This window comes from Lepidochelys olivacea (genome assembly GCF_965140295.1).
Source record: "Lepidochelys olivacea isolate rLepOli2 genome assembly, chromosome: 3".
Lineage (NCBI taxonomy): Eukaryota > Metazoa > Chordata > Testudines > Cheloniidae > Lepidochelys > Lepidochelys olivacea.
Window position 1 is genome coordinate 84586161 of NC_140413.1, and position 27363 is coordinate 84613523.

Genomic DNA, 27363 nt, shown 5'->3' on the forward strand with positions numbered 1-27363 from the left:
GGAAAAAAAAGTTTCTCCTTGTCATTGATTTTTATTCCCTTCTCCCCAGAGTGCAAGGCGATGGGATGACTTCATGTGCAGGTGTCCTCTTCATGGATGGGGAGAGAAATGCAATTAATGTTTTTTAATGTTTCACAATGGCTTATTTGGTTTCAAAGGCTTTCTTGTTGGGAAGGACCTAACATCTTCTGTTTGATGAGTTACATAGTTACAGAGGTTTACAGTGAAAACATTTGCTATTGTTTTATAACTTGGGTACAGATTAGTGATACTCATATGCAGCATCCTACAAGCCATTCATAAGGTCTAAACACCAATCATGTTCTTACAACTCTAATATCTATCTTAACAATACTAACATACAGGTAGGCCAGACTGTTTCCAGCTATGCATTTGTCAGTGTTCAGTGGGGTCTGGGGTCTTGGCATGAGCTGGCACCTGGTCTGTCAGCATCACAGCCCCGATCCTGCAAACACTTACACACATTTTCAACTTTACTACCACAAATAGTTCTACTGAAATCAATGGGACTAACTGTGGTAATAAAATTAAAAATGTGTAAGTATTTGCAGGATTGAGGTCTGAGACCTCTGAAAAATGAGAACGCCTCTTTCAGAGTTTGGAAGCCAAATATGCCAGTCTGTTCAATGTTGTATTAAGAGTTTTAAAATGTAAGAAGTTATACAAATGTCAGATTAGTCTCTTTCAAAGTAGTTCCTCATCCTGTGCAGTTATTTGAGTATTATTATATGTATATTGGCTAAAAAACCTGAATGAATGCAAGCAACATGCAATTAAAATTTTTGCATTTTAATACTTTAAATTAATGTAGATGCATTTACTTCAAAGGGTGGAGTACTAAATGTATGCACACTCATAAATGAATATGTGCAGTACAGAATTTAAAACATTTCTAATATTTCTAAATCAAATTTATTCAAAGATTTTAAAGGAACTCATTGAGGATCTGAAGATTTAAAAATAAATTAATTTAGGAACCCAATTGTCTGAAAAGAGAGCACCTGAAAAAAAAAAAGTCTTTGTTTTAATAGGAAGCATGCCGAGCTATGACACACACCCTCTTATGTAGAACTCGGAAGGCTTCAGGAGGTGCCCATACTCAGTGTTTAGGCCTCATGTATGTTAAGTTCACATGATCTTTGAGTGTTTAGGGGACCACACAGCCTAGAGTATCAGTGAAAACTTCTGACAATGCAGTACTAGGATTCAGTGTTTGTATAGAGTAAGAGTAAGACTCATTTGTTTGTACAGAGAAAAGAGACACCTATATCATGTTGAATTTGATCAAACTGTATGGAGCCCTTGTGCTATAAGAATTGGGACACATGGATTGGCCATGTGCCATGCTCTCTCAAGAGGACTGACTTTAGAAGATCAGAAGATATGTAACAAACATTCCATGTATTAAGAGGGCACAAGTGCTCCAATGCAGTGATCTACTGCAAGGTACCAGTGGGCTGTTCCATAAGCCTAAAAGGCACCCTCTCCATGAATTGACAGTCCAGTCAAAGCGCCAAGGAAGCATTGAAGAGCCACTCATAGAAGCACTGAAGTTCAGTGTGCCAGTCATACTATAATATGCAGTAAGGTAAGAAGATGTCTTCTGAAACTCTTAATACTGTATACTGGGAGACTGAGTTCTCTATGCAGCAAGAGAGAGTCTTGTTTTGCACCAAGAATGTGCCTAGCTCTCCATGCACTAAAGAGGTCCTGATCCCTTCATAGAGAAGTCTGATTAAGCTGACAAGATTTCGAGCACGGAGGGTGCACCAAACTGTCCATTGACTTCTAAGCACCAGAAAAATCTCCAAAGCTCCATGCATCAGAAGTGCCATTTTGAGGAAGTACTGAGACCTACATGCAAAGCTCATTATTCAACACACTGAACTGGTGAACTCTGACAAGAGAATATCAAACTCCAATGAGAAAAAGTCAGGGAAGCTCCAGATGTCATAGATGTCAAATGCCAAACTCAAGAGACAGGCTTCACCTATAGATTACTGATTTTGGTGCTGTATAAGCAAGATAAACAGACAGACAAAAAATAAAACAGATTAAAAAAAGTGAGTCCAGAAGGCGTCAGCTTCCTCAGAGGCACTTGGCATGTGGCATGTGCCAAGTTCTATTAGAGATGCTGATGGCCCTGAAGTGGAGTGATGTTATGCCTCATGAAGGTACAGACAGCTAGGTGTCCATATAACCTCCCTCAACATTTAATTCACAGAATGAGAGGAGACGACAAAGAATTTTAACTCAATCACTGAGACTTCTTGTAGGGAACATAACTGAGGATGTTGTTCATAACCCTTCACATTCCCAAGTCTGGTGGTAGAGCTTCTGCCCATTGCCCAAATACTGCGGGTACAGATATTTGTAAGGTAATACATGTATGTAACTCAGATTCCTGGCATAGGACAAAGGGCTGAAAGGTGCATTGAGGAGCAGAAAACACTGCTAAGACAATGGGCAAAGCTGTTCTCTGCAGCTCACACCCTTTTCTAGGCTGCTCTGAAGTGTCCAAAACAAGCCATTTACTATCACCTGCCTGCAGGTGGAAGAGAGTCTGCTTTTTCTCTTCTGTGAGCAGGGGTTGAACAGTCTCCAGCTAAAAGAAGAAAGCTCCAGGTTAGGTTATTAAGCTAGCAAGCAAACACAAGATAAATATGGAACTAAGAAAACACTCAATGAATGAAGAAGTAGGGAGGATCAAATATTGTACAGTATATACAAAATACTGATATTAAGTGAAACATTGAAAAGGATTCTAAATTGCATATGATTTGAGATGTTACAGAAAACAACATCTCTTAAATTCAAAACTCAAGATGGAATGAATCCATTGAGCTATATGAATTCAGATATCATCCTTCCCATGCCCAAAAGCTTGTTTTAATAACAGAGATTGATAGTTTATATAGATGCTGCCTAATATAAATATGCATGTTGAGGCAAAGCTTCTGAAAGATTATTACTATACTTAAAACTATTTTAAAATTGATAAAAGCGGCAAAGAGTCCTGTGGCACCTTATAGACTAACAGACGTATTGAAGCATAAGCTTTCGTGGGTGAATATGATGCATCTGACGAAGTGTGTATTCACCCACGAAAGCTTATGGTTCAATACATCTGTTAGTCTGTAAGGTGCCACAAGACTCTTTGCTGCTTTTACAGATCCAGACTAACACAGTTACCCCTCTGATACTTTGAAATTGATGTTAACTTTGTCCCAGATTAACTGTCTAAAGGGAAACAGGATGCAAAGATACCAGCTGCAACCAGACATTATAGGCAGGAGTTATTTGACAAACCAGATTTGTATATACTTACCAGATGCTTTATGCATTTGACTTTCAATAGGACTGAGGCTTCCATGTCACTGAGGTACTTTTGAAAATTTTACTCTATGTCTATTTCCGCAAGTACTTATAGGGTATGTCTACAGAAGAGCTGGAATTTGTAAACTCCAGCTCCAGGTGACATATCCATACTAGCATGCTAAAAACAGAAGTGTAGCCACAGTGGTGCAAGCAGCATAAGGGGCTAGCCAACTCAGTATGATCTCATAAGTACCTATTCAGGGCAGCTAGCCCCACCTGTTGAATACAACAGGGCAGCTAGCCCCTGTGCTGCTGTACCTGCATATCTATTTTTAGCACCCTAGTTCCATTTATACCTTCCAGCTCCAATGTACTGTAGAGGTACCCTGCATCTAGAAGGTGTAATTCTTAGCACAGGTAGACATACAAGCATTAGCACCTAAAAATAGCACCTGAAAATAGCGAGCTAGTGCCTAAAAATAGACTTGGCCATCACAGAATGGGCAGCAGTTCTGGCTAGCTGCTGGAGTAGGTACCCAGGGGGCTGGGCAACATTGAATTCAAGTGCCCACTGCAGCCACACTACTATTTTTAGGTGCTAACCTGAGCAGAGCTACAGTGTGATTGTCCACATGTGCTGGGAATGACACCTCCCAGCCGCTATGTAGACATACCTATAGACTCAGTACGAGAAATACAGACATAAGTAAATGTCCTGTACATTATTAACTTGTCTACCTTTTCTTTTAAACATAATATGGACAATATGATGTATTTGAACAAATTAGGTCAATTGACACTGCTGTAACTGTTGACTACAATGGGCATAAGCCAGGAGTTAATGTGGCCTGCTGAGTTTATGGAAATTGTAATTACTGAAGTACACATTCATTCACAAGAGACACAAAAAGAGCATCACAGAGTGCTAGACTCTTTTCTTGACAACATTTAAGTTTGCATTTTTACTCTATGGCTTTTATAAAAAATGAGCTGTGCACATACAATTAATTTTTTCCTATAAAAACATGTCACATGGGAATAGGGTTGTAGTCAATGTGCCTGAGACACATAAAAGTGAAATAAAACAGATGTCAGGCTGAGAGCAGCATGACTGAAATGTTTTGATGAGTCAGTATTTGATTATGGAAATCAAATGTAGCAATGGGAAAACACAATTTTCTCTAAACAAGGGCTTCTGTGTTTACAGCAGAAGTGTATTGACATTATTACTTCTTTCATGCATAGTTGTTTTGACGTTCTCGATGATTTAAATGTAAGTCGGATGATCACAACCAAGACTTACTTTTTCGTTTGTGATGCAGATAATACAGAGACTAGAAGTCCTTTATATTTAACATTTTAGAAATGCTTCATTGTTCGCGAAAAACCACCTGTTTTATAAAATCTTTATAAAGACCATCCCTGACAGCTGTCTAACCTGTTCTTAAAAACCTCCAAAGATGGGGATTCTACAATCTCCCTTGGAAGCCTATTTCAGTACTTAACTAACATTATAGTTAGAAGCTTTTTCCTAATATCTAACCTAGATCTCCCTTGCTGTAGATTAAGACTTAACTTCTAGTCCTACCTTCAGTGGACATGGAGAACAATTGATCAGCAACCTCTGTATAACAGCACTTAACATATCTGAAGACATACCATATCACCCATCTTCTTTTCTTGAGACTAAACATGTCCAGCTTTTTAACCTTTCCTCATAGGTCAGGTTTTCTAAACCTTCATCAAAGTACGGCACCCCAAATTTGACCCAATTGACACAATACTCCAGCTGAGGCCTCACCAGTACCAAGTAGAAGCAATTACATCCCCTATCTTATACACGACATTCCTATTAATACATCCTGGAACAATATTAGCCTTTTTTTTTTGCTACTACATCACATTGTTGGGTCATACTCAATTTGTGATACACTATAAACCCCAGATCTTTTTCAGCAGCACTACTGTCTAGCCGATAATGCCTCATTTTGTAGTTGTGCATTTGATTTTTCCTTCCTAAATGTAGTACTTTGCATTTGTCTTTAATGAATTTCAACTTGTAGATTTCAAGCAATTCTCCAGTTTTTCAAGTTTGTTTTGAATTCTAATCCTGTACTCCCAGATGCTTGCAACTTCTTTCAGCTTGGTGTCGTCTGCAAATTTTACAAGCATACTCTCTACTCTGTTATCTAAGTTATTAATGAAAATGTTGAACAGTGCTGGGCCCAGGACAGACCCTTGCGGGACCCTACTAGATATGTCCTCCTAGTTTGACAGCAAACCATTGATAACTACTTTTAGAGTATAGTCTTTGGACCAGTTATGCACCCACATTTAATAATTTAATCTAGACCACGTTGCCTTAGTTTGCTTATGAGAATGACACGTGTGACTGTCAAAAGCCTCACTAAAATCAAGATAATCTTAATCTTCCTTATAACTGCTCCAGGCTGAGCTTCCTACCTGGTTTTGAGCTTTGCCTATTAACCGTTGCCTAACCAGCCTGGAGTGCTTTGGTTTTCAAGCATGAAAGGATTTAAACAAATATAGTTTACTTTAAATTTACCTTTTGGATTCACAGACTTTTTTTCCACTTTTCACTCAGCTCCACCCAGAATGAAGGCCCCCATGTACTGTGCTGCAAGCTAGAAATCAATAACGTGGCACTCTGTTGTGGCAAGCTAGTGGCAATGGAGTTGTAGAATACATGGAACCCTACCCATAATGCCTCTCGTCAGTTGTACTGTGTACATGTGATGGTAGATTCCTTTTCTGACCCCCAGGACCATCAGTTCATGCCATGAAGCATGAGGTTTTCTTAAAACTTATTTTTGAATGCATAACTTCAAATATTGGTGACTAAAATGATCTTGTTTTATTTAAAAAAAAACATTTACACTATTTGACTCAGCAGATGCTGCCTGAGAAGGAATGCCGTGAACAGTTTAATGCTTTTATTTAATTAAACAAGTTAATTTGTTTTAGATTTCAGTATTCTTCTGAACACAGTAGCACAGATGGACTGCCTACTTTAACACTTAATGTGATTCTTTCATTTGAGGATGCCACCATCAATAAAAGTTCTTTTTATTTTAAAGAATAGAATTTAAAAATAAAAATATCTACATTAACATTGTTATCATTTAGATTTTAAATTGCACAGAAGTCTGGAAACTGAAAATATGTAACTCAGCCACACTACCCATATATTAAGGCATGAAAGTGATCAGAATATAAAATACTACCATACAATACATATGGACTGAGTTACTTTTATTGAGGGAACCATAAAGAGAGGTTACTTGCCTTACAGTAACTGGAGTTCTTAAAGATGCTTTTATCTGCATGGATCCTAATGTAGGTATGTACATGCATGAGCCCAGAATATTTTATCCAGAAGTATCTGTTGGAGCTGTGCATGTGCCCTATATGCTTTCATGCCCCCTATAGCAAGGGCACACACACAGCTCCAATAGAAACTCAGTTCCTTCACCAATATGAAAAGTCCAGGTAAGGACTCTTATCATTTACTAGGTAAGGACTCTGTATCAGTTACTCCTGGGGGAATTCTGTGCCACCGTGTACATGCAGAAGTCATGTCCTGCACCGAATTTTTTTTTTCTCATCAGAAAATACATTCTGCTGGAAAGTGCTGCAGTTACACTTTTCATCCACCAGGGACACTATTGTGCCAGAACAGAGAGCAGCTGCTCCCAATGGGAGCAGCCCCAGATGCGGATACAAAAGAGAAGAGGCTGCGTTCCTCATAGCGCCCTGCCCATGGGGCCAGGTCAGGAGGCATGGGATATAGGGGAACAGACAGTGTGGGGCACATGGGACTGCTGGGGGCGGGGTGTCACAGACTGGGGTTCAGAAGGGCTAGTGGGGGGACAGACAGACAGGGGCTGAATAGGAGTGGAGGTGCAGGGACACATGGGGCTGGGGGGAGCAGGGGTGCAGGGACACTGGGGACAGGGGAGGGGTGGCTGAGAGGGGGCAGGGACACATGGGGTTAGGAGAAGGGGGTGCAGGGACTTGGGGGAGAGGGTGGCTGAATGGGAGCACAGGGTCACATGGGGATGGGGGAGGGGTGTTGAATTGGGGTGCAGGGACACATGGGGCCAGGACCAGATGTGCATGGCTAAATGAGAGGGGCAGGGGTCAGCCAGGGTCTGCACGGGGGGATCGCTAACAATCCCTCCCCTCGAAAAAACTGTTCCGTACTTTTCCCACCCACACCCAACAACTCTCCCACTTCGCATCCAGGCTCCTTCCCAGCAATTACTTCCCTCTCCCTCAGCTCTTCCATTACCTCTGAGTCCCCCAAGTCTTTGCACTGCTTCTCGGGGCTGCAGGAAATATGTATCTGTATTGTAGCAAGCAGGTCTGTTGAGGGAACTCCCCGTTTTAGGAATACATAGTATAGAACAGAATCTTTTAACTCTCACTCATGAGTAGTGGAGCTCTTTCTGCTCAGCTGATCTGCCAAATAATTCTGGGTACCCAGGAGATGGAAAGCTATTAGCCCAGCCCAATGTTGGATGCACCAGTCCCATAGGTATATTTGATTCCTGACAGAAGGGGATGATCTCATTCCCCCTTGACTGTCTATATAGTGTATAGGTGTTGTATTGTCCATTACGTTTTAGGTAGTGGGCCCCTGAAGGAGAGGCAGAAATGCCTTGTAGGTTAGACTAACAACCTTGAGCTTTGGTACATTTATGTGTAACCAAGACTCTGCCTTGGAACACTTAACCTGAATTTGAAGAAAACTCAAGTGTACCCCCCATCATAGCTTGGATGCTGTGATGGGGCATGACTCACCATTGTGGCATCTCCTGCTGGCTGTCCTGGGAATTAGGTTCGTCCACCCGTGCGCGCTTGTCTGGTGATGTCTCACCACCGTCACTTCTACTCCAGGATGTGAGTTGTCCCAGTGATCACAGCGTTCTCTTCAGAACACAGCTCTCTGGCTACGTCACAGTCTGTTCTCCCCCTTTCTGGGGGGACCGTAGTCCACTGTCCAGGCACTTCCTTGGTGGCCAGTGGGAATGGTGTGTGGGGGGGTGGGACCCGGGCACACCCACTACTCTGGGTCCCAGCCCAGGGACCCTGTAGATGGCAGCCACGTGCTGCATCCCGTCCAGCCCCACAGTCTACTTCCCTGGGCCACGTCCCCGCAGCTCCAGAACCTTCTCCACCCTTGTCTCAGGGCCTCAGCATGCCCACAGTCAGCCAGAAGCTCGCTCTCGCTCCCCTGATCCTGCCCAGCACTGCTCTGTCCAAGTTGCTAGCTGCCCTCTGCCTGTAAGGCAGCGAGTCCTCCTCCCTCCTCGAGCTCCAGGGAGTGACTGATCTGCTCTGCCTGCAGATCTGCCCAGCTGCTCCTTGTAGCCCTCGCCAATATGCTGTCTCCTGCACAGTTTCCCATGGGTCCTCCCCAACTGGCTGCCTGTTGCACAGTCTCCCTAGGGTTTTATTAACCCATTAGGCTAGTATGGGGCAGATGTATTCAACACCAGAGGCTCCGAAGTGGGTGGAGGATGAAAGCAAATATACTGGCAAACATTCAGAGGGTTTGTCCACCAAAAGAGAGATGATAGCGCATACTGAGGATCTTCTATAAGTAAGTCCAAGTTGTGCCTGAAACTGGACTTGGCTGAAACTGACCTCAACCAACCTTGGGAGAGGCCAGAGGTTTAACCTTGAATACAGGGTCATATTATGTCCATGTTGCCATGTGCCTCAGCAAACTCAGGCGTGCTTTTATTGAGGTTTTTGGATGGGAGAGGAGGTTTGAAACGATATGGGTCATACAAAATAATCTCCTTGGCTATCAACTCAGCCTTGACCCTTGGCTCCAGTCCCTAACTACTGACTCTGGCTTAACCTCCTCCAGTCCAACCATCTGTGTCTTTAACCCCTGGACTTGATCGCCCAAGCCTTAATCCCTGATATATGATAAAGTAGAAATCAAGTTACTTGAGACCAGTCCAAAGCATAAGATCTACAACAAGTGGGGCTCCTTTGTAAATCCCTTTCAGGAACCAAACAAAGAATGAAGAGAAAATCTGGAAGGACTTCTATTGCCATAAGATGAGGAAGATGCAAATGAGCAGAACTTCTCCATTAGTGGTACAGATTTCTGAGGTGTTACCACAGAATGAGGAAGTCCAGACTCCAGTCTCTGAGACACCAATGCCAGTATCATAGAAGATGGTTGCAGGAAGATATTCATAATCACTACCCTTATTTCTGGTATTAGAACAGACTTAGAGCCCACAGAAATCAGAGAAGTGTCTAGGAGAGGAGGCGCTGGTTCTGGGGTAATGACTATGTCCATAGATGTTGTAAAAAGGGTCTGAGTTGCAAGAGGAGTGGGTACCAGTGCAGTTGGTACCAAACTCAATTCAATATAGAAATCTCAGATGAAGGGACCTTCACAATAGAACATGGTACTAACAAATCAGTAACAGATAGTACCATTATCCCCAGTTCTAAAGTAGCAGTGTTGGTTAATGAGGATTGTCACCTTGGTACCAAAGCAGAATAGCAAGTTTACACAATTCCTAAAGAGATATAGTGCTGATCTGCCTTAGAAGGAGTCAGCTTGGAAACATTAGAATAAGACTTAGATTTCTTCTTAACCGGTGAGATAGTGTTTGGCATCAAGCACTCTTTTGCCTGCCTTGAGCAGCAGGAACCACTGACTGACCTGAGGATGATAAAAGGGAAGGCTAAGCATGATTTTAAGCAGCATGAAGTTTCTTAGAGCCAGAAGATCTACCAGCTCCCAACGTAACATCTCTGGTAGCCAGAACACGGGTAGATACTAGCTCCAATACAGCAGACTGTTTCCATGGAGGAACTCCAGAGTCTGAAACACTCTTAATTGATTTTTCCATAAGAAATACCTTTAAGTGGGCATTGAGAGCTCTCTTAGAGAAAGATTTGAAATTTTAATGTTTTTCCACAGTATGGGACTTCCCTAAACAAAAGAGGCATCTAGCATGTCCATCATGCGTGGGCATAGCTGATTTGCAAATAAGGCAGATCTTAAAACCCAGAGATCAAGACTCAGCCCATGATGTGCAGTCCAGTACCAAGGGGAGAATCAAGAAAAAATTGTTTATTTTTCCCCACTAGTCACCAAATAAAATGTTAAATTAAAAAAACAAACAAATAAACCCCCTGTCCTAAGATACAATAGGAAAGCAGATGGACACTGTGTAGCTCTGTCATGGGCACTAAAAGAAACAGAGTGGTGGCTGGGGCTGCTCCACCATTTATACCCTTGCTGTAGGGGTTTAAAGGGGCACACTCAATGCAAGGGTGCCTCCTTCTGGCTGCTCTGGGGCTTAGCATCTTCTGGGTCTAATTCCCTCTTCTGCCACTCATTCGCACACCTTGCTGCCTCCCTCTCTCCACTTTTTCTTCATGGCTTGGTCATCTGGCCAGGTCAGTACAGTCCTCCCCTTCCAGGGTAGCAGAGTCCTATTGGACAACTGTCCCAGGCAGTCTTCTGCTCCACTGCCCAGGCTATACCGCTTTCCAGGTGGCTGATACGAGAACCCAGGCCCACCCTCTACTCTGGGTTCCAGTCCAGGGACCTATGACTAGCAACTGTGGCTCCAAGACCTCACTCCTACTTCCCTAGACTCCTTCCTGTATCTTCTAGCTCCTTTCTCTCTGGGTTTACTAGACCAAACTCACTCCTCCCAGGGAGTAACTGCAGACTACTTAACTCCATAGTCCCCAAAACACCTTTTCTCCCAGAGAGTGACTGCAGACTACTTCCACTGCAGCCCCCTTCTGTTGCCAACTTCCTGGCTTTATATCAGCGCTGCTTGTTCCTTCTCAGCTGGGCTTCATCATCAATCTGACTTTCATATGCAGGCCTTCCCCCAGGTGCAGCCTATCAGGTTAATTACCCTAATTTAACCTGTTCTGCCTTGTGTGAGGTGAACACCCCATAACAGGGGGCATGAAGACACATAGGGCTCATGGGCAGCCCCAAAAGACACAGCTAGCTAAAAGATTCCAGGCTTGCATGCACAAGGCACAAATACCTACAGTGGGATCCATGTGGATAAATACTTGAAGAATTTTGAATTTTCTGATTTTATTAATCTATAATTTTTTATGTTTAATATACACTACAATATATATTTATGCTTTCAATTAACTGAAAAATTCAGGGAAGGAAGAATATAGTACTACACTGAATCAGACATAACACAAGCTGGCGTGAAAGTTCTGCCACAAAGCTGTGGGGGAGAGAATGTTCCCGCTGGCCAATGAACACAGATGTGCTGATGAGCTCTGAGTTATTTCCAGCTGTTCCTGTTTGGAAGAAGGCCATCACAACGTTATGGGCTTTTGAGGACCACGAAGAGAGAAATGGGAGTAATCCTCTTAGATCTCTGCAAAAATACTGATACCTGAATTGGTCAAGGTGTTCAGTAGAGAGTAATGTGAAGTACTCCTTCCCCCAGATGCTGAGTGGCTAAAAATGAGGGCTAAAGTTTGAATCCCAATTTGTAAAATAATTTAAGCAATGAAACAATTGCAAAGAGATGTTATTAAAATTATATCAGAAGATACTTGCTTTCATATTTGTCTTCAGCAGACTCTACAGGTTGCTGATTTTCTTCTTTTAATTTCAGCACCTCTTGCAGTTCTCTCCTGAAATCAGAAGATTCTATATCTTTATGACAAGTTTCAGAGTAACAGCCGTGTTAGTCTATATTCGCAAAAAGAAAAGGAGTACTTGTGGCACCTTAGAGACTAACCAATTTATTTGAGCATAAGCTTTCGTGAGCTACAGCTCACTTCATCGGATGCATACTGTGGAAAGTGTAGAAGATCTTATTATATACACACAAAAAGCATGAAAAAATACCTCCTCCCACCCCACTCTCCTGCTGGTAATAGCTTATCTAAAGTGATCACTCTCCTTACAATGTGTATGATAATCAAGTTGGGCCATTTCCAGCACAAATCCAGGTTTTCTCACCCCCCCACACAAACTCACTCTCCTGCTGGTAATAGCTTATCTAAAGTGACCACTCTCCTTACAATGTGTATGATAATCAAGGTGGGCCATTTCCAGCACAAATCCAGGTTTACCAGCAGAGAGTGAGTTTGTGTGTGTGTGGGGAAAAAAAGAGGGGGGGTGAGAAAACCTAGATTTGTGCTGGAAATGGCCCACCTTGATTATCATACACATTGTAAGGAGAGTGGTCACTTTAGATAAGCTATTACCAGCAGGAGAGTGGGGTGGGAGGAGGTATTTTTTCATGCTTTTTGTGTGTATATAATAAGATCTTCTACACTTTCCACAGTATGCATCCGATGAAGTGAGCTGTAGCTCACGAAAGCTTATGCTCAAATAAATTGGTTAGTCTCTAAGGTGCCACAAGTACTCTATATCTTTATGTGTATGAAATATGGTTGAAACAAGTTTCAAACATTAAATGCAAGCAAAAATGCAGAAAAATACTTTTCAATATTAAGATCCAGTTTGGCAAGCCTGCTTCTTCAAAGTGATTCATTACTAAATAAAAATCAATTATAATTTGTGACCTTTCCTGGATGTTATCATTTTGACAAATAAACTAACGACTGGGTCCAAAGAAAACATATTAGCTAGACGATCTCCCCACACCAAATGTGGTTATCTGAGTTTAGTATTCATCAGAGATTAACACTAAGGTAACAATGTATTGGAGGACTTTGGACCTAACAGAACTATTCTTAACTTTTTTTTTTAGTGCACTGTGTTAATGGATCTCCTTAATGTAAAATAGATGTGGAAATTTTTGTGACCATAAAAGCAGTGTATGTTCTTGTAGAATATATTATCTTATATCAAATGAATTCTTTTTATATTTTATGCATTCACATGTTACATTTTACCTTGTTTCTTCCTCCTCTTTTTGCTTTTTTAATGCTTCATCTGTAAGTCTTTCCAAAATCTTAGAATTAATTTCATCTTTATTTGTTAGGTACAATCTGCGTAGTAAAAATATTCCTGCAATACAATTACACAAGAGTAATATACTTTTGGTAGCAATATAAAACTACTATCTCATTAGAAGGAATATGCTTTTAAGGTATGAAATCCCTTTTATAAATGGTTGACAGCTTAGAGACACATTTTTAAATTTTAGAGAAGAAGTGTGTGCCAATTTAAATGACAGATATACCACTTTTGAAAATTTTAAAGCTTTGTTTTCAGTGCCAACAGCCTAATAACTTGAGTGTGGGATATGGCAAGGCTATGGTGGGGGATAAGTATTGAAATTTTACATTTGTGTATGTCATATTTTAAACTGAAATTGTTGTTTTTCTAGCTTGTATGTGTGCCCATAGTTTAAGAATGGCAAAAAATGTTTAAAAAATCATGAAAAAAATATAAAATCCATGAATCCATATTACTGGTTCAGGGTATGCAGAAATAAAGACTTACGTCCTCAGTTCTGCAAAGCTCTTATCCATATGAGTAACTTTATTCACACGAGCAGCGGCATATCATTCATTTGGTTTGGCAAACAGATACAGGGACACATCGTTGGCAGGTATATCTCCATTTAATTAAATAGAGCTATGCTGATTTCAGGGGTTCTCATAACAAAACTGTTAGTGCCCTCAAAGTGCCCTCAAAGTGGCCATCTACTGTTGCTGGTGGCTGCTATGACAATTTTTCCTAAAATGCTTCATTAACTTTAGGAAAAACGAATACATATTTACATGTGCATGTCCAAATCATAGTAACTTATTTATACAAGTGTTGGGTTTTTTTGCAAACTCAATAATAAAAACACAGTTGTCTCTATTCTTTTCTGGACCTAAACAGAATTCAAACACAAATAAGGTACTTTGCATGTTCTTGGCTTTTTTGTTGTTGTTTCTTTAGTTTTTTTGGTTTTATTTTTTTAGACTTGCTAGCTAATACGCCTGCTTCTACTTTTCACAGCAGCAGACTTGTTAGCTAGCTGGGAGGCAATAAAAACTGATATTAACAAACATACAAATATCACTTTCACAGCAGATTTACTCAGCCCTGGCAAGCCAGGAGACAAATTAAGCCTTAGATGAGGAGGTAGGAAGGGAGGCAGTGGGGGGGGGGGTGGGTGAGGCAGCAAGAACCAGGGGTGATGTGTGAGGGACCGGGGGACAGAGCCCATGGCTGGATCCCACCGCTGCATGGCTGGAGCCTGACACCCACAACCCCAGGTCTGAAGCAGGAAGCCTGAGCCCCACTGCCCCAGGAGGTAGGGAACTCACACCAGCTGTCTGCTCCTCTAGCATTTATGGCTCCAGAGGGAGCCAAAGTCCAACCCCTCCTGGTGGCCCAGGGGAGCGCTGCTGCTTTATGCTCCCAATCACCACCCAGAAGGCTGTGGTGGCAAGAAAAGCCATCCAGCCCCTACTGGCCATATTTGAGAAATGCTGATTTAGACCAACTGAGGGTGTGGTCTATGATACAATAACTCAAAGTGTTCTAGAAATGCAGAAGTGGGTTATTATTTCTATTAGAAGATATAAGTGGAAAGCAGACACAGAATGTGTAAAAATTTACCCCAACAAAACATTTAAAATAGTTAAGGGGATACTCCGCTAATACACCTATAAAAAAGCCAGAAACTACTTAGTTTGTTCCTTAGCCATCCCTTGATTTGGATTTCTCCACATTACCTTATTCATACCCAAACACACAGGGTTCCTTTATCACCTCCAGACAAAACATGCAATTTTTAACTCTGTCTATATTGGAATGGTTAGAAATGTATGTTATTTAGTTGCTGGAAATACTGAATTGGTGCTGCATTGAAGAAGATAGTTTGTGTATGGTATAGATTTTTAGTTGATTGTTGTGTTTAAGTGTGTTGCTTGTTTGGCTAATTGTTAAATAGCAGCAACTGTTTTAAGTGGAAACAATTTGTAACAATAGTTAGCATTTTCAGAAGCTACCATTTGTAATGTTTCTAATAGAGTTATTTAGGTGATGTGCTGAGGAGGTGTGACATTATCTGATTAAATATGACCATGTAGATCATTGTTGCAACCACTGTTATATAATTACAACAAATCTTGTACAAATTATGTCAAGCAAAGTGTCTATGGAAAGGTTATGATTTGCTGAATATGATTATGCAATTTGTATCCATGTATCATTTTTGTATTTGAAGTTATGAGCACTGGCTCTATACCTGTATTTCAAATATGTTTATTCCTGGGTAATATCCACAAGGTATTTAGCCTGCACATCTTGAAGGGACTATTCAAATTAAGTGGTTCATCAAGGAACACTTAACTCACAATGGACCATGGAAGACGCCTATCTACACTTAATGGACTTTCCTGCTGTGACTAAGCAAAATCATGCATGGACATGTGACTTGCCCATGTGACTCCAAATACCATCTTGCTACCTGTAATTTTCCACTAGCTGTGCTGAGGGCTTTGTTTGAAACAATGGATTTCCCTCCACATGGCAGAAGCTATAAAAGGCTCTGGAAACATCTCCATTTGGCCTCTTTCCTGCTCAAACCTCTGGACTATGGACTTATACTAATGGGAGCATTCTAACCAAGGGATTGAGGACCTTCCAATGATTTGGAAGCAACCAGACACTTGACTTAAGACAGCAGTTTATTTCATCACTGCTCCAAGCCTGAATCAAGAACTTTGCAATTATTGTATGTATTTGATTCCTTTAACCAATTTTAACTCTCACCTTTCTTTCTTTCTTTTTATAAATAAACCTTTAGATTTCAGATACTAAAGGATTGGCAACAGCATGATTTTTGGGTAAGGTCAGAGTTATATATTGACTTGGGTGTGTGACTGGTCCTTTGGGGACCAGAAGAACCTTTTATCTGATGAAATTGGTTTTAAAGAACTCATTGTTAAATCTAGTGTTTTTGGTGGTGCTACAAGGACTGGAATACTTAGGGAAACTGCTTTTCTGACTTCTTATTATGTTGGATCATATTAAAGAAGTTCTGTATTAAAATCACAAATGAGTTTGATTCCCCATAGTTTAGATTCCAGGGTATTACTAATTAAGAGGTCTCTTGGTTTTTGGTACTGTTTCTCTCCCTCTATGTTTGAAACTTGCAAGCTGCTAATTGTGTTAGTCTGTTCTCAAAACAATTCTTTGTAATAACAACTACTCACACAGAGAGACTCAAAGTAATACTCTGTAACAACAGAAACAGCACCCAGAGACTCCCCGCCCTTTTGTTGTATTCATCTCGCTTTGTTAACAATTGTGATTAAAATAGAGATAGAGGATGTATGTGGATGGATGCTTGGTGTGGATAATAACTGAATGATCAGGGAGGTGCCAGCCTAAGAATCCAGTGTCCATCGGCTGAAGAAGGCGTCAAGTGGAAATAACCAGAGGACCCCCCCCCCCGGAGGGCAGACTGGAATCCACCCAACAGCCTCAAGAATGGGAGAATCAAAGAACAAGATAACATCTAGCAGCACGGAGCCGTCAGGAATGTGCTATCTGCTGATTGATTCAGCAACAGCATGATGAAGCAATTCCCATAGACTGGCATAGGAAGAAATTCCTATAAAAATGGACTCTAGAAAGTGAGAACTTTGGGGTCTGATTCTGCAAACCAACTTCCAGGAGCATCAGATGAGCATCTGACAAGGCCCTGCTCCCTCCTCATGTCCAGGCCACCTGGCCAGTGGCTTGGCATGAGCAACTCTAAGGCTGGTAATTATAACAACCTTGCAGAACCTGTGTGTGTGTGTGTGTGTGTTTGTGTGTGTGTGAATAAATATGAGATTGAATGGAATGTTATAGCTATAACTAACTGCTTACTATGATAACAACCTTGCAGAACCTGTGTGTGTGTGTTTGTAGGAATGAATGTGTGAATAAATATGAAATTGAATGGAATGTTATAGCTATAACTAACTGCTTACTATGATTCTTTCTGTATTCACAATAAATGTGGTATTTTGCTTTTTTCCCTTTAATAAGATCCTGCTGGTTTTTATTTTATTGGTATAACAGTTAGCCAGTGTGGTGAAACAGAAGTTTACTTTTGTTGCTGGTTTGGTATATCTCACGGGAACATAACCACCAGTTTTGGGGTGTGTCTGCCCTATTTTTTGACAGTTTGTCCAGAATTTGGTATTCTCAGCTGTGACCCACTGAGGCACAGTTGCAGGAAGTGTGCTGTTATGTTTTTCAATATTTAGGTTTGGGGCTGGAATTATGTGGGCATGTTTTGTGTGGAGTCACAGGGAGGAGACCTGCATTACAGACAAAATTATTTAAAAAGGCAGGGAGAGAAATGGATCCCTTTTGATATAGAGGCAAAGTCCTACAAAATTGCTAGTGGGACACAAGTACACTTTAACTCACATTTCTTATAACAATACCTCAAGCAAAGACATCAAAATTGGGAAAAGATTTTCATTTTTATGCTTTAAAAGTAAAACATTTACTAACCATTTTTTTCTATATTCTTCAGACAGACAACAGTGTCAGGTAAGAGGCCTTTTTCTGACAAGGCTAACCAATGCTCTGATGTTATAGGATAGTTATCTAGTACCCATCCTCCTTTTTCTGGAGCCCCAGGAAACCTGTCTTTGTTCTTCTTAGTCAGCTGTTACAAAATGTTGGATTTAGTTGTAAAACAAAATGATATAAATACAATAATATCAGTGAATTGTTTAGAAAAACAGACAATATAAATTCTTTCTACTCACAAAAAATGTGAGCTGAACTTTGTGTTACAGTTTTGAAGATTTCCAAGATCAACAAAATGGTAGTTACGCTTTAAAAACTGCGGTAGCTTAAGTGGAATGAGCATTACTGTTTTGAGAAGGAAACACCAGTTTCCATATTAATATAAACCATTTACACTCAAAGTATCATTTACAAAATTCAATAACAAACAATAAGAAGATGTGGACTTCTCTTAACTATCTTACTTCCTGGCCAAATAAAAGCTAAGATCCCTCTTTAACATCTAGCCTACACTGGATAAACTCCTTATATGATGTATGAGAAAACAGGAAAAAGTAATGAAGGAAATAGACTGGTTTAGGTAAAATTCATCACTTTTGGTCGCAATGTTAAAGGAAGACTCTGGAAGGGCATCTACTTCCACTGTTTTAGTACAACTAATTTCTTTGTGTAATGTACATAATTCAAATTCAGAGATGGAGAATATTGGAAGTTTCAGGGCCAAATCTAGGAATCTAGTAACAGCTCTCTTAATAATAGGAGACACTTTAATTGCTTTTATATTATTTAAACACTTTCCCATTGAAGTGAGGAGAAGGATAGAGAAAGAGAAAGCTTTTGAAAGTTCAAGATGACTGATCACATTGAGGTTGATAAGGTTGAACTTTATAGTGAAGTTCTATACCTGATTTTACATTATTCAATATTTTGGTCAATGATCCAGAAGTAAATAAAATATCACAGATGATGAAATTTGTAGATGATACAAAGATTGGCACAATGGCAAAGAATGCTGAGAACAAGACAGTTATATAGCGTGATCTGGATTGCTTGTTTAAGCTATTCCATTCAAACAAAATGTATTAAACAGATCCAAATGCAAGGTTATGCATCTAGGTCCAAAGAATGTGGAATCCAGACCAGTGAGTGGTTGTGTCACCACCTGTCCTGTAACCCTGTATGCCTTAAATCCTTTGCTGCTGTGGCTCACAACCCACACACCAACAGCCAGCAGACAAGTATGCAGTTCTCTGAAGTGTTTGTGTGCTTTGCGTTCAACACTCTGACCCCTGCAGTCTGCCTACAACACAACAGCCCAACTCTAGTCTCTATCACCCAATTATCTTAAGCAGAGGTGATATCAGACACACTCCCAGACCTGAATTTCCCCAAAACCATCTTCCATGAAGTGTCCAGCCCTCTCCTGGACCACTCAGAGAAAGAATAATGTTCCTTTGCTCTTTTAAAGAGAGAACAATTTGCAGCTTACCATATTAACTGGAATTAATTACTTCTATTCAAATACAGCACTGTATTAGTTTAGATTAAAAGTAAAACAAGTTCATTAACAAAAGGACATAGCTTAAGTGATGCCAAGTAAAAGAAATAAAGGTAGAGATGATTACAAGCAAATAAAAGTAAAAATATGCTTTCTAATAGCTAAGACCTAATTTCAGCATCTTATAGTCTTTGTTCAAGATTTGTGAGGAAACTATCTTCCGTTCCCAGAGATTTCAACGCCCTTGGCAGGAATGTATCCTGGAAAGTAGAAACTCTGAAAAGGATATAGGAGTGATAGTGGACAAGCAATTCAACATGAGCTCCCAGTGCAAGGCAGTGGCAAGAAAGGGATAATATAATCTTAGATGTATAAATAGGGAGTAGGAGTAAGGAGGTATACGGTATTGGTGAGACCTATAATAGAATACTGCATCCCGTCTTGGTGTTCACATATTAAAAAGTATGTTGAACAATTGAAGAGGGTTCAGAAAAGAGCCACAAAAATTATTTGAGGTTGGAGAAAATGCTGTACAGTAAGAGACTTAAAAAGAACATTGAGAGCTGGCTTCGTTACGATGTGTAAGTACCTTCATAGGGAGAAAATACCAGTTTCTAAAGCACTCCTCAAGCTAGTTGAGAGAGGCCGAACAGTATCTGCTGAGAGACTGCAGAATTGGAATTAATTTGCAAACTGGACACCATTAAATTAGGCTTGAATAAAGACTGGGAGTGGATGTGTCATTACACAAAGTAAAACTATTTCTCCATGTTTATTTCTCCGCCTCCCGCCACTGTTCCTCACACGTTCTTGTCAACTGATGGAAATAGCCCATCTTGATTATCACTACGAAAGGTTTTTTTTTCTCTCCTGCTGGTAATAGCTCACCTTAACTGATCACTCTCTTTATAGTGTGTATGGTAACACCCATTGTTTCATATTCTCTGTGTATATAAAATCTTCCTACTGTATTTTCCACTGCATGCATCCGATGAAGTGGGTTTTAACCCACAAAAGCTTATGCTCAAATAAATGTTAGTCTCTAAGGTGCCACAAGTACTCCTGTTCTTTTTGAGGATTCTTAACTCAAGCCCCAATTCAAGAAAGCACTGAAGCATATATGTAAGTTGATCCCTATTCAAGAAAACACTTACGTACGTACTTAAATCCCATTGAAGTCAATGGGACTTAAGTAGGTGTTTAAAATTAAGCACATGCTTAAGGGCATAACTGAAGTAGGAAGCTTACACCGTATCCACTCTCACTGATCTAACAGTAACCCTAATCTTTTCAGAGTTTGGCCTGGAAGTTATCCGTTTTAGAAGAAAACAATGGTGAATTCTCATAGGCTGATCCTAAAGTCCTTGCTTAGGCAATCATTGGGGAGTTTTGCCCAAGAACTGAAGAAAAAGGCTTTCTAATAATTGATTTAAGAACCTGTCTTAGATTTCTATGTTACAGTCTTAACAGTGTAGTAAGGAAGCACCTCTTAATTCACTGTTATAGCTATAAACATCAATACAGCTCCTGAGTACGATGGTATATTATACTGTACATTGCTTAAGGGCCATGTGGGAGAGATCTAAGCCTTTCTACACTGCTGCTCTGAAATTCCAATAGTATCAGAAGGTTTACAGTGAAACTAAAACAAAAATGAATATAAAATTAATAAGTTTGACATTCCTAATTAAAAGGCTACAAATATTACATCCTAATGTAAGCTAGTCTACAGTATGTTTTGGGTCAAACTGAGACTATATAACGTGAAGTATACTAGATTTACATTTCAAATGTACAATTTGAAAAGTAAATGTTGCCAAAGGAATACATAAAATATTAAAAGGAACTCTTAGAAATGACATTTGAATGTTTTGGTACTGGTATTTTTACCTCTGTAATGGCTTCCTCTAATACTTCAGCATATACTTCAGCTGGTAGCATTATTGGAGATTGTGCTGCAATCTTTACAGCTTCTTCTAACAAAGCTTGAACTTCTGGGTGATCAGCAGTTACCTCTGACTCTGATGTGTTTCTTGATGTATCTTCTATTGTGTTTGCAAGGAATTAATTAATAATAAAGATCGCTTATATCTTATATTTTACACAGTATTTTTCATCTAAAAAGACTTATAAAGCATTTTACAGATCTTACAAATGAGTGTGTACGTCCTATAAACAGGAGTCATTTAAATGACCACCAAAACATAGCCACTTCTTAGGTGGAATGCAGCAGTCATTTAACAACACAGCAACACTACACAACAGTTTTGAAGAAGTTACACAACATGAATTGAAGAATATTCCCTCAAAATGACATTTAATAATGACAACCGAAGACCTTGATTTTATGTCTCATTCAAAAGATAACCTCTTACACAGTATAATGACCCCTAACACCAGAAAGGGCATTAGTTCAATATTGACTCAGTGAGAAGAGTGATACCAACTGAATCACCACTACCACTTCCTTTAGCACCCTCAGATCTTCTCTTGTGGATTTCTAGTCAAAGCGTTAACTTGCTCTGACCCAGTCTAGTATGTTAGAAATAACAAAAATCACAGCGCAAGGTGGCACCTCATCAGGGGTAGTAAATTATTTTTTGTTGAGGTCAAAATGTTTTGGTCAAGATATAGTCAAGGTCCAGACTTCAGAGAAAATAATAATGATAATAAGTTAAATAAAAATTTCAGGGTCTGTTCAAAAGTGTCTGGCAGTCCAGATTTTGCCTGCGGTCTGCCTATTGACTACCCTTTCTATAAACTATAAGGTCTATATTCCCAAAGATTGACGAGCACTGTGCATTCAATCATTCATTTATTGTACAACAGGAATAAAGATCATATATTGAAATGATTAAATATTTTAGGAGGATTTCAAGATCATTAATTTTTCCATATGCCTTGTTGATAAAATAGTAACAAATATATTGTGAAGTTACTATATAAAATGCATGATGTATTGTGTGAAAACTAGCATTTGACAAAAATGTCAAACTCACTTTTTGTAAAACTAATTATATCAAGATTTTTCATTATTTGTCAGTGTTGAATTTTTGTCCCACAGAGATCTAAACGTTATCAAGATATATCTGCATTAAATTATAATCTCTTTGGTCCAGAGACTTTGTCTTCTGTCATATTTGAACATTGGAAAACAGACAGACATAATTATAATAATTTAAAATATTAGTACCATTTTGTTCTTCTGTGGTTCCTTCTCCATCGGTTTTGGATGTGGAAGTATCCTCAGTGGTGTCTTTAGTATCCACTATAGTTATCAAATATCATAACATTAAAATAATATTCTGATTAAAGGAAAAGATATTTTTGTCAGAAAGTAAAAATAATACATTTTGGTAAATCTGCATTTCCTTTGTAGAGACTTCTGTGTTACACAATAAGCAAGCATATTACAATCAGAATACTACTACTTCAAGAATAATGTTAAACTTGATTATTAATTATATTTTAATGTAATCCAGTTTATGGATTAATTTTGTAATTGGCAACTCTTGCACAATTTACTAAAGGTGTTTGTGAGACTCAAGTAATGGTTATGTATAAGGGTAGAATTGCATTTCCATGACATTGCTAACATGGAAACAATACTGCTTAATATTTTGTTTGCAGTGCCATGTACTCTGTAGTAAGATGGACCTAAATTGTGCTGCAAAGTTTCTAGATATTGTAGTATTCTGGTGAAAGTTGTGTAACAGTTTCAGATACATTTTTAAGTTTGAGAGTTTTATTGAATTAAATATTAAAAAATAATAGTCCAGTCAGTACAGTAGCTTTTATGTTGTTTATTTTTATATTGAATTCAGGGTTGCTTTTTTACAATGTTCCAATATTTTCAGTTTTTAATATGTTATAGGTCATCTTTAGGTTTAAAAGTTAACATTAAAATGTGTGAGACAATTCACGTCGCTCAAATCTATTGTTTCAGGCTGGCTGAAAAACTAAGGGAGACTCCACTGCACCTGTTTATATATGGTTCACATTTTTCAAGCTTTTCTTCCCAACCATAAGGACAAGAAATATGGTGTTTTTTTAAAGGAAAACTCAGATTCTGAAGCACTACTCTGCAGTTAGAGATGAATTCTGTGCAAATTATGTGGGTGTGGAGTCTGAAGGGCCATGATCACACATTTGAAAAATTATTTTTCAAGTTATTCCACATACTTATACAAAGTGTTCACAGAGAAATCATCCACTAAACATTCTTCCAACAGTCTACCACAAGTCCCCACTTAGCATACTCAACGGATATTTCATCATATTGTAATGTCTTTCAGTGATACAGGAAAAATCATGGGCCAAATTGGTCTAATTCCGCTGAAATACTGGAGTTATACTAGAAATTAATTTGGCTGCCTGTGTATTATAGCAAATGGAAAAAATAAATCAATAAAACATTATGATTGAGAAATAAATCACACAAAATCTGGAAATCCAAAAAGTTACGGTTTCTAACACAACAACATTGACTCAGTCACATGGAGCGCCACTCAAAGACTACTGAAATCAATGAGAGTCATTCTAATACTTCAGTGGGAGTTGGTTTGGATTCATGGTCCATCCTATGCTCCTTTGTATACAATAAGTTAGGGAGACTTTCCTTATTCAATATTTACTTGTACTTTGAATTGGACAATGTTTTTTAAAAAATGTATAGTGCAGGCTAAAATTAAACCCAGCTTTGTTGTGCTCAGGTGCCATACCAAGAGAACATGGGCAGAGAATGAAGTTATTTAAAAACTCTGGTTATTAAATCATTGAAGGCATGTTTCAATCATATTTTTAAATGCTCATAACTTGTCAAGTTTTGAGAATTTAAAAAACATAATAGATTTTGACTAGGCCACCAAAAAACACATGTCTAATCTAGGGACTCTGTCCCTGACAAATTTCAAGTTCTAGCACCTCAATGAGAAGAGTTAAGAGCTACTGAAAGATAATTACAATTTCTTTTTAAACGTCAAAAGGTGTATTCCCCTCACCCCCACCCACTGTCTTCAGTCTCAAAAGCTGCTGAACCATTTTGGTTCAAAGTTTCAGAAGGATTTCATTCTCAATCATAAACCAGACACGAAAAGTAATAAAACCAAAAGATTAATGTTTGAGTAAGTTATAAGCAACTGACAAAGGCCATTTAGAATGCTAACTGCTTAGGAAAAAAATGATTATACCTTTCCGTAACTGTTGTTCTTCAAGATGTGTTGCACATGTCCATTCCACTGTAGGTATGCATGCAACTTGTGCACAGTTATCAGAGAACTTCCGTTCAGCAGTACCCACTGGAGAAGCGCAAGTGCCCTCTGGTCCCTGATGCCACTGCACACAGATATAAAGGGTCACGTTGCCCACAACCTCCGTCAGTTCCCACTGGGAAGACTCTGATAGAGAAGGGAAGGAGGGCAGGTTGTGAAATGGACATGTGCAATATATCTTGAAGAACATGTTATGGAAAGGCAGATAACCGTTTTTTCTTCTTCAAGTGATTGCACATTTCCATTCCACTGTAGGTGACTCGTATGCAGTTCGAACTGGAAGTGGACTTGGAGTCTACTTGAACAAGGATTGTAGCATCATTTATCCAAATCTGGCATCATCTCTAGACTGATGAGAGATGGCATAATGAGAAGCAAGTGTATGGAATGATGACCAGGTTGCCACCAGATTGCTACCCTACAGATATCCAGAATGGGAACACAAGTGAGAAAGGCTGCAGAAGTCACCTGAGACCTGGTCAAGTGACCCATCATTTTACTTGGAGGTGCAACATCAGCCAATTGGTAGCATAAACCAATACAGATGAAAATCTAGGCAAAGATCCTCTGGGTGGAGACTGGGTGGCCCATTACTCTATCTGAAATCACGATGAAGAGTTGAGATGAAGACCTGACTGGTTCTAGTCTGATCCTGGTAAAAAGCAAAACTCTTCTAACATCTAGAGCATGGAGTTTTTCTTCTTCTTTACTTGAATGGGGCTTTGAAAAGGAAGTTGGTAAAAAAAATCACTTGATTCATGTGAAATTTGGAAACCACTTTAGACAAGAACTTAGGGTGAGGTCAAAGGAAAACCTTGTCCCTAAAGAAAATTGTATAGGGAGGCTCCGATTCTAAAGCCTACCCAATTTAGTCTCTAAGGTGCCACAAGTACTCCTTTTCTTTTTGTGAATACAGACTAACACGGCTGCTACTCTGAAACCATTCTAAAGCCTGCAGCTCCTCTACTCTCCTGGCTGAGGTTATAGCAACCGAAAGCCATCTTCATAGACAGGTATAACAGAGAATAAGTCGCTAGCATCTCAGAAGGGGGACTCATCAACTTAGCAAGCACTAAATTCAAACCCCACTGTGGAACCAGGTTATGAACCTGAGTGTATAATATGAGCAAACCCTTTAGAAATCTGATGGGCGTATGGTTTGAAAAAATTGATCAGTTTTCCACAGTAGGGTGGAAAACTGAACTAGCTGCCAGATGGACTCAGATGGAACTAACAGTGAAGATTAGCTCTTTCAAAAGCAACAGATAGTCCAAGATATGGCAAATCGGAGCTTGAGCTGGGAGGATGCTTCTTTGTATGGACCAGATGCAGAATGCCTTCTATTTAGTAAGGCAAGTAGCCCTCGTTGAATGTTTCCTGCTATTTAGCAGCACCTCCTGCATCCTCTTAGAGTAAACTCATTCCGAGGTTGTCAGCCATGACGCATCCCTGCTGTCAGGCAGCTGGTGTGAAGGTTGGGATGAAGGAGGTGGCTGTGGTCCTGGGAGATCACATCCACATTTCTCGGGAGAAAGAGCGGAAGTCTTACTGATAGGGCTAGTAGAGTCAAAAACCAATGAGCTATTAAGAATAAGGTGAGTGGAATCTTGCTTGGATAAGACTTTGGGCAGGAGAAGAATGGAGGGAAGGCATACACCAGAACTTTTGACCAGGGATGGAGGAAAGCATCTGTCAGCGAACCCAGGCTGTGACCCACACGGGAGCAAAAGAAAAGATGACATTTTTTGTTTTCTCTTGTTGCAAATAGGTCCACTTGGGCAGTTCTCCACCACTGGAAAATGGAACTGGACACATTTGGTTCACATTCACATGGTGACCTGCGAAAGACCTGCTCAGGCAGCCTGCCAGAGTATTTTGAACTCCCGGAAGGTAAGCAGCTTTCAGGTTGATGGAACTGGCAATGCAGAAATTCCAAAGGATTGCCTCCTGGCATAACTTTGTCAATCGACACCCTTCCCCAGTCCATTGCTTGTTTACATAGTTGATAGCTGCTGTGTTCTCTAAAAGTACCAGCAAATTTCCTCTTAGGTGCTGGGGAGACAAAAGGCTTTGACTCTGAATGGGACCTAAGTGAGCTCCCCAACCTAGATCTAATGCATCTTGTGACTAGGGTGAGTCTGTTGAGGAAGGGCACAGGGAACTCTCTCACAAACATTCATAGGTTCTACCATCAGTCTAGGGAAGACAAGACCTACGCAGGTACTTGAACCACCATGAGTATATGTTGGCAGGCCAGTGAGTACACTGAGGCTATCCAACTCTGTAGATATCTGAGATGTAGTCTGGCATGCTGCACCATGTAAATGCATGCTGCCATGTGTCTTATAAGTTTGAGGCAGTTCCAAACTATGGTAACAGGGTGCACCTTTAGATCTAAAGCAATGACCTACATTGTTTAGAACCATGGCTCTAGCAGGAAAGCCCAGGTCTTTGTAGAGTCCAGGATTGCCCAGTGAATTCTATTCTTTGAACAAGAGACAGGATGGATTTCTCTGTATTGATTAGAAGAGCCAATACATCAAAAGTATAATGTCTATGTTGGAGGGTACCTGAGACTTGGTCTGGTATCTTACTAGCCAGTCATCCAGATAAGGAAGAGGAAGTTACTCACCTTGTGCAGTAACGGAGGTTCTTCGAGATGTGTGTCCTTGTGGATGCTCCACTTTAGGTGTTGATGTGCCCCACTGTGCTCGTAGCCAGAGATTTATGGTAGCCGTGCCCCGTTGGGTTGC

General features: G+C 39.9%; 1 protein-coding gene across 5 annotated transcripts in view; it reads right to left on the reverse strand.

Annotated features, from left to right (window-relative positions):
* Positions 1-27363, reverse strand: part of AK9 (adenylate kinase 9) — a 245383-nt gene that overhangs the window by 137177 nt on the left and 80843 nt on the right. For all 5 annotated transcript variants that reach the window (XM_084624319.1, XM_084624320.1, XM_084624317.1 and 2 more), the window contains 5 exons: positions 22534-22608; positions 21231-21385; positions 17822-17978; positions 13258-13372; positions 11948-12024 (listed from right to left, as the gene is read on the reverse strand). In XM_084624319.1, the coding sequence (XP_084480445.1) occupies positions 11948-12024; positions 13258-13372; positions 17822-17978; positions 21231-21385; positions 22534-22608 (579 nt within the window). The remainder of the gene's footprint in view (positions 1-11947; positions 12025-13257; positions 13373-17821; positions 17979-21230; positions 21386-22533; positions 22609-27363) is intronic.